We start from the raw sequence: 8566 nt of genomic DNA on the forward strand, positions 1-8566 counted from the left end.
CAATGTACGCCGAATCAACTGGCATGCCGCGCGAGTCCTGTGCCTTCAATTGTATCCTGATCAATAAAACCCTTGGATGGGTTTTTGAATCAATGGTAATGCCTTGTATCGATGATATGGCTTCAGTGGCCATAGGCTAACTACTTTTGCTTTTAAAGAAAAGAGTCAGTTGGTACACCGTAGACGGCTCTGGCCTTTAGTCGTGTCTTGCGCACCGCAGAGCGCCACTTCAGCACCAGAGCTTCGATAGACAGTGCGGGCTGTGTTTGGGTGGTACGGTGAGGTTCTATTTGTTAACAGACCTCCACAGATAGGATCACCAAACAACCATCCTCTTCCTATTGCACACTTATCACTGCAGTGCACAATTGCCGCGACACTCACTCACGCCCTCAGTCTGTGAAGTACGATTTGAAAACCACACTTAGAAAGCAACGCTATACCTAAACAGCCACCTCGAGTTTCTTTTGGTCCTTTACCCTTAGTGTCACCAGAATTCTAAACACTCTCGCTACATGCGTTTGATACGCCCCTCAAAATGTAAAGTGCACAGGCCTTCAGTACGCTTGTTCATTAGTCTTACATCTCGGAAGTGTCCATCATTAACATATAAGCGTATACATGCATGCATCTGTCATGAGAGTTGGTGGTATTGGAGGCTATGATATGAAATCTGGAACGAATCGCACAAGGAATATTTGAATGATGGCCGAGTTGGCTGGAATGGAGGGGCGAGTGAGGTCAACCACAGAGAATGGAAAGGGGACAGGTTAGGGACCTGAAGAACTGCCGTAATGACATCAATTACGGATGCTTCTGGTGTTGATGTTGGAGTTAACCTAATAATGGTGTCATACCGATGACACAATGGTTGTTCTAATAATTGGCACACATAGATTAACCCACATTTTCGCCCTACTGCTGCAGAAGCTGGGATGCATCACAGTCCGCCCTTGTCAGACCTAGCTGCTGCTGGTCGCAAGTTAAAATCATCTGTACTAACATTGCAAGTTCCAAAAAAACAAATCGCCTGAAGCGATATTACTACAATGCATTTAGTCAATCTTTCGAACTTACAGAACGAAATCAACTGCACCGCATTATTTTCATTTATATATATACGCAATAGCTGTGTCAGTTTCATACCCCGCAACCGCATTGTCGCGTTTACACACAGAAAGTGACTTCTTCTTCTTCTTGGCGTTCGCAGAGGTTACACAATCAGTCCAGCACTGGTGATAAATGTTGTCGTTTTCTCCAACTCCTGTCGACTGCCGTATAGTTTGGTCTGCAAGGGAGTTGGTGACGGCCACACTTCTTTTCGTTCCTCATCTAGTAAGGGACATCGCTGTAAGATGTGTTCCGCTGTTTGGTCTTCTTGACCGCAGGCACAGGTTGGTGATGGCGCCAGCTTGAACTTTCGGTTCATGTGAGAGAAAGTGACTAGCCAGGTATAGCAGCGTAGCGTATAGCGCTACACGAGAAAACGCGCTTTTCTCTATTCATATTATTTTCAACTTTCGGAGCTTGGATAGATTGCTCACATTTTAATTAGAATGTTAATATCTTTAATTTTCCGAGCTTGTTCTTAATCCAAATAAAACATATTTATATGTTTTTAAAAATCAGGAAATGTTAATTAATAAGATGAACTAGTTTTTGAATCGATTTCGATAAAATATTTGTAATGGAAATTTTCAGATTTTTAATTACCAAATTCATTAAATAACTTTTACGCATCCAATCTAAAATGCAATACCAAAGTCCGGCCTTTGTCGAAGATTGCTTGGTCAAAATTTCATTCAATTTCATTGAAAAATGAGAGTGTGACGGTGCCGCCTCAACTTTCACAAAAAGCCGGATATGACGTTATCAAAGACATTTATTGAAAAATGAGAAAAAAACTGTCTGGGGATGTCATTCCCAGGAACTCTCATGTAAAGTTTCATGAAGATCGGTCCAGTAGTTTACTCTGAATCGCTCTACACACACACACAGACACACACACACACACACAGACACACATACAGACACACAGACACAGACAGACACACACACACACACACACACACACACACACACACACACACACACACATACACCACGACCCTTGTCTCGATTCCCCCTCTATGTTAAAACATTTAGTCCAAACTGGACTAAATGTAAAAAGGAAGATACCTTTTTGTCTTTGGAAAAAAAAGACTGAACTTAATGTGAGAAAACTTCATTGAGTTCTCGTTTGACGCCTCTCACCTCATAAAGCATGTTTTCTTCCATGGGCGAGCTCGACAGGACAATGGCATTATTTCCTCGCACCCTCTCCGCAGTCCGGTTATCGTTGCTGAGGACGATGTTCTCGCCTTTGATAAACTGCCATGTCTTTGCCTAAATGAGATGTCAAACAAAATTACCCACCTGTAGTATCAACGTAGTAAGTTAGGTAGTTAGTTATATGATTGTATAAACAAAGGGAAGTATTTAGTTAGTTAGCAAAATAAGTAGTTAGTTAGTTAGTTAGTTTACTTATTTACTTACTTACTTCGTTTGTTCGTTCGATCGTTCGTTCGTTCGTTCGTTCGTTCGTTCGTTCGTACGTGCGTGCGTGCGTGCGTGCGTGCATGCGTGCGTGCGTGTTTGCTTGCGTTAGTTCGTTCGTTCGTTCGTTTGTTGGTTCGATCGTTCGCTGGTTGGTTGGTTGGTTGGTTGGTTGGTTGGTTGGTTGGTAAGTTAGTTAGTTAGTTAGTCAGTGAGTCAGTGAGTTGGTTACTAACGTGCTTAGTTAGTTACATAGATATGTTCTTAATAATTCAATCTGTTTGATTGTTGGATGCATTCGATATTTAGTTACATAGGTAGTTACTTAGGTAGTTACTCAGGTAGTTAGTCTCCTCCGAAAACGGCGTATGGCTGCCTAAATGGCGGGGTAAAATTCCCCTCGCGCAAAAAACACGAGTGTACGTGGGAGTTTCAGCCCACGAACGCAGAAGAAGAAGAAGAAGGTAGTTAGTCAATTTAGGCAGATAGCTTGGTGGGCTGGTGGGTAGGTAGGTAATTGTAAGTATGTAAGGTATGTAGGTATGTAAGTAGGTAGGTAGGTAGGTTTGTTTGTTTGTTTGTTTGCTTAACGCCCAGTCCACCACGAAGGGTGATATCAGGGCGGAGGTAGGTAGGTAGATAGATATAGTTAGAGATATAGAGGAACATTGGTAGGTAGGTATATTGGGAGTGCTTTGTTTAGCTCTGCCTTGCATTTTCAAGAGGTATGTTGGATTTGAATTATTCAACACGACCCGTAAATGAACACAATGAACTCAAACTACATGCATATCAAACCTCTCCAAATATACTTTACAAAGAGGATCCCGGGACCCTTTTTTTTGAGAGAGAAAGAGAGAGTCAAAAGGCCTCCTCGGCTGAATTTAAGAGGGCCCCTAGTCCTGGAAGAGTTTTGGAAGTTATGTGCGTCCTTTACAAAAGCGGTTATTATCATATCAGTTAGATTTAATGTGTAAATATCGAAAAATAACCTGTGTACGTACGTTCCTATTTACCCTGTGTGGTGACGATTACAGTCAGAAAACCAGTACTCAACGATACGCCCGTTAACGCAAAAGTGTGTGTTTCCTGTGATGCGTTTGTTTCAGGTTTAAGTGCGTCGCGGGACCTTCGTTCAAGTAAACAAATACAGAAATAAAAGATTACCTTGCTTACAGCAACTGCAATCTGTCTCTCTTCACCCAAGAAAGTAAGTTCTTTTTCCAGTCTTGCCAATGTTGCTTTGTCGACCTTGATCGTGTTCATGGAAAGAAGGGTCGAAGGAACAGTCACTCTGAGATTCAGTCCTTGAACACGCAGTCTGACGGTAGTGGTGGCTTTCTCCAGCTTGCCTGGGGGTGACGTCACCTTCACGCGGTCAACAACACGTCGGTGTGACGTCATTCTCCCTCGACGACCCAGCATGTCAGCTCTTGTTGCTTGCACGGACTCTTCGATTTTATTCTTGGCGACCAGCGTCAGCTCCTTAAGGCGACGTCGGCATGCCTTGATAGATTTCTCCAGCCGATCACAGGCTTCGTCGATTTCAGCCAGGGATTTATTGGCATTCCGTTCCGCTTCCTCGAGCTGCTGATCCAACTGGCTGATGGCTTTGTCCAGGTTGTCTTCAGCAGCTTTCAGCATCTTCGACATGGCCGACAACTCCTGCTGCAGCTCGTTCAGGCGTTTCTCAAATAGCGTCACTTCCGGACATGCGCGGTGCTCGGAGCTGGCGCAGAGATGGCAAATGGCGGCGCCGTGAGTGGGGCAGTAAAGTTCCGACGGCTTGTCGCGGTGCACGCAGCACGCGGCGAACTGGTTGGTGGCAAGTCGCTCCGCTGTCATGGTGGCCAGGGTCTCCACTGTGTGCTGGCGTGTGGCCGACAGGTTGCCGTGAGCCCTCGTGCAGGCCGCGCACAGCATGTCGCCGCAGTGAAGACAGATCGATACGGCTTGTAAATCTTCACATCCACCACATACTTGGTCTTGGCTCAGTACGCGTGTACTCTTCACCAACGCTGCCATGGCGACGTCATCCGGTAAGGCGTCCACCACCTCCACCCACCCCTTTTTCTTGCTTTTCTCTTTGGGGTCCGCGATGGCGCCCCTGCAGAGCGGACATAGGGCCTCGGGGTTGGAGGCGAGCCAGGAGAGAATACAGTGGCGACACAGGACGTGAGCACAGGGCAGCAGTTTAGGGTTCTTGAACAGCTCGTGACAAATGGAGCATCCCGTGTCATTACCATCAGAAGGTGCAGTAGCCGATGCCATAATACAAATTCTGCAATAGGAAAGGAGATAAATGAATAGACACATTGTGCAAAAAAGCACAACAACACTATTACAACACTTTTTTTTTCAGATTGATCAACTAACGCAATTTATGCGCGTATTATTTGATTGAAATTTATTGTTTTCTTCGAAAGGTTGGGGGTAATATGTCAACGTACAAAAAGTACTGCAAGTGTTATTTCCGAGCATTTCAAGGGTTTGTTCAGATGTTACGCAACTCACCAGAATAAAAAAAAACAAATCGTAGGTTTGGGGACTTACATCTCCAGAAGTAATGCCTTAATTTTATGCACATAGAGCAAATGATGTTACCATCTCTACTAACTGTTCATTTGAATATAATTACTTGTGTCAATTTGCTAAATAAGCAAACAATGATAGCTTGGAGCATGTATGAGGTTCGTAGACCAGGTCAGGGGTCAAGATCAGGTCAGGTCGCGTGAAGGATTGTGGTATAGATTCACTTTTCAGTTCTCATCTCTGCATTCGCCGATTCGGGGAAGACGATTTCACATTGTTCGGATTCTTAGCTCCAGAACAATAGATAAAGCAGATACCAAAGGAGATTTCCTACAGTTTGATCTGCACAGCGTTTTTCCAATGTCTGCGCGAGGAAGAGCTGTCGAAAGCGCAGTGTCGATCTGGCAGCCGTGTCCCCGGTAAATACAGGAAGATCTTGTGTCTCCCACTCTTACAACGTGTCACCTAAGCTTACTGATAATCCGATTTGTTTAATTTCTTTTTATTTCAGCAGACAGGTTTATCAAACACAGTGCCAGGCAGTCACCTTTAGTGAAATGAGTTGATCTAAAGTGCCTGTCATGTTTGGATGTCTTTGTTCTTGGTTTGATTTATGTGAATTTCAAGACTTGCAGTAGAGTCTCAATATATCACTTAAGGTGATTATGAACCGGTTAATTACTACTAATTAACTAACCACACCACGATCCACTCTCGCAGTCATACAATTAAATAGAGTCAACAAAAGTATAAGTTTCAGACGCCTGTTTATGTATAAACTCGCCACCTCCCTCGAGCCTTCACTCAAAATATGTTCCTTTTACGTTCTCAACACGTAAAAAAACCCGTGATCACTGACAAAATGCCAGTAGTATATAGAAAATTATAGTAACACGCTGATCCCGTGTAAATACAGTCAAATGAGAATGTTCTGTTCAAAAAGCTCTAGTTCATGCAGGGGTCACACACCCCACGTTGTCACTACTCCAATGAAATCACAGATAAGAAAAGACAACGGTGGTCAACGGGGTGCGTAAGACACGGTGCACTTAGCTTTCTTTCTGTATGCTGGTTAGCCGGTATGCTGGTTAGCCGGGTTGCTGGTTAGCCGGTTTGCTGGTTAGCCGGTTCGCTGGTTAGCCGGTCTGCTGGTTAGCCGGTTAGCGTAGCTTCCTCAGGTCCCAGCTCCAACGTCTGCAGCTAGCAGTGTCCCGCCAAAGGCAGCCGTGCAGCAGTTACAGGAACACGAAACGAAACGAAGGCTGCAAACAGAAAGCATCGGTGCACTAAACATGTCTGCTACCCCTCACCCACCACCTTAAAACATGTCATCTTTAAATACCTCATCGAGCACGTGGGCCTGCACAAAACGGACTTTTTACAACAACAAAACAGTCATTTTCCGTCCTTCTCTCCCTATCTGCAAAAACCATATACAGATTAGTATTTTAGCGTCACAGAGAGTAAATTATGCGCTAACCTGGAAAGAACAACAGAGAGTATTTCATTCCACAACACAGACTCATCAACAGCGTTAAATAATGATTTATTACCTCAAAAGCCTATGATTGTACTCTCATGGAAGCAAAATCCGCTTCCTCCCTGGAACAGCCTCTGTTCGTCAACAGTGACCGAAAACCTCCAGAACCCCTTGTCGAATCCTTATGCGAAAGCCATCGCCGACGAAGGAATGTTGACGACTTGTCCTCAGCAAAACAGGTGCAGTGAGAAAGTAATAACTGGTGGAAGCTCCCCTAGAGTGCCGAATACAACATTCGGTGAAAAACCATCATACTCTAGAAACTGTGTATTAGATCCTTCCCCTTCTGCCGCTGGGTGTCAAGTGCGCCGTCCTTGTGTCTCTGTCAGACAACCTAGCCAATAACACGTGACTGACCTTGTCACAAAACCAGTCCAGCTATACACAATTCTGCCTCCCAAGCAGAAAAAAGACACGAGAAACTCAATCCGTGAAAATCCCGTGCGCGCTGTCAGCGAAAAACCGTCAGCCCTATGACAGCAGAAACCCCCACTGTGAAACTCGTGCGCTACAAAACATCCGTGCTCGTTGAGCACTGTCAGCAAACTCTGCTGTAGCCCAATATCACGCACAGGCGCTTTCTATCATAATCGACCAAGAACAGGCACTCCACTGAGTGACACTTTCTTGGTCTCTGTCACCCGATCGTGACACACCTCCCCTCTTCAAGACGAAACCTCGGTTTCGCTCAGTCATGTTCTCCTCTACAGCCCGAGAGAGAAAGTCAGCTCCAACATTGTTGGCGCCCGGAATGACGCGTACCGTGAATTGGTACGGTTGGAGAATCAACGCCCAGCGCATAAGTCTGGCGTTTGCCAACCTTGCAACCTGAAGATATTGCAGAGGTTGATGGTCCGTCTCCAGACAGAAAGGTCGTCCGTACAGGTACGCTTCGAACTTCTGGATGCCCCAGACAATGGCGAGACACTCGCGTTCAACCGTTGCATACGCTGCCTCGGCCGAGGTCAGCTTACGGCTGGCGAAGCAAACAGGGTGCAAAAACCCCTCTGTCTCCTGAAGCAACACTGCCCCAAGTCCCTTCCCTGAAGCGTCTGTCCTCAGCACGAAGTCCTTGTTCAGGTCTGGTAGTCGGAGAATAGGCTGACTGGTGAGTCGCCTCTTCAGGGTGTTGAATGCGGTGCTGCATTCCTCAGTCCACACTACAACGGTCGGTTGTAGTTTCTTGGTAAGGTTGGTCAGTGGTAGAGCGATTTCGGCAAAGTGCGGGATGAAGCGTCTGTAGAAGCTGGCTAGGCCCAGGAAAGACCTGACTTCTTTCTTCGTGCGCGGTGGCTCCGCCTCCCGAATCTTCTGGATCTTGTCGTCCTCTGGAACGAGCAATCCCTCGCCGACAACATGACCCAGGAAAGACAATTCCCGAAATCCCAAGTAGCACTTGGACGGTTTAGCTCCCAGATTTCCGTCCCTCAACCTTCCGAACACGTCGCGCAGGGCGTCGAGATGTTCAGTCCATGTCTCTGTCGCGATCAGCACATCGTCGATGAAACTGCTGATGTCCTCGCGCTTCAATGGTTCCAAAAGTTTCCTCATCATGCGAGTGAAGACGGCACCTGCATTCTGTAGACCAAAAGGCATGACTGTCCACTGGAACTGGCCGAATGGAGTGGTAAATGCAGTCTTTGGGCGATCTTCCTCGGCAACTGGAATTTGCCAGTATCCCTTGGTGAGGTCTAATTTTGAAAAATACTTGGCCTTGGCCAAGTGACTGAAGAGGTAGTCCACATCAGGCATGGGTTCCGCGTCAAACGCCGTAATCTTGTTCAGCTTCCGGTAGTCGACACAGAACCTGACGCGTCCATCCTTCTTCTTCACAAGCACAATTGGAGAACTGTAGGGAGAGTTCGCTGGCTCGATGACGCCCAACTTTGTCATGTCGGCGATTTCCTTCCTGACCACCTCCTTCTGGGCATGAGGCATGGGATACTGCTTCGTCCTCAC

At 46.0% G+C, this 8566-nt stretch overlaps 1 protein-coding gene across 1 annotated transcript in view; it reads right to left on the minus strand.

Annotated features, from left to right (window-relative positions):
* Positions 1-4814, minus strand: part of LOC138977439 (E3 ubiquitin/ISG15 ligase TRIM25-like) — an 8729-nt gene extending 3915 nt beyond the window's left edge. The window contains exons 1-2 of the mRNA XM_070350316.1: positions 3703-4814; positions 2254-2385 (exon numbers count right to left, since the gene is read on the minus strand). Of these exons, the coding sequence (XP_070206417.1) occupies positions 2254-2385; positions 3703-4806 (1236 nt within the window). The 5' untranslated portion in view covers positions 4807-4814. The remainder of the gene's footprint in view (positions 1-2253; positions 2386-3702) is intronic.
* Positions 4815-8566: the final 3752 nt, after the last annotated feature.

This window comes from Littorina saxatilis, linkage group LG9, assembly GCF_037325665.1.
Source record: "Littorina saxatilis isolate snail1 linkage group LG9, US_GU_Lsax_2.0, whole genome shotgun sequence".
NCBI classification, from domain to species: domain Eukaryota; kingdom Metazoa; phylum Mollusca; class Gastropoda; order Littorinimorpha; family Littorinidae; genus Littorina; species Littorina saxatilis.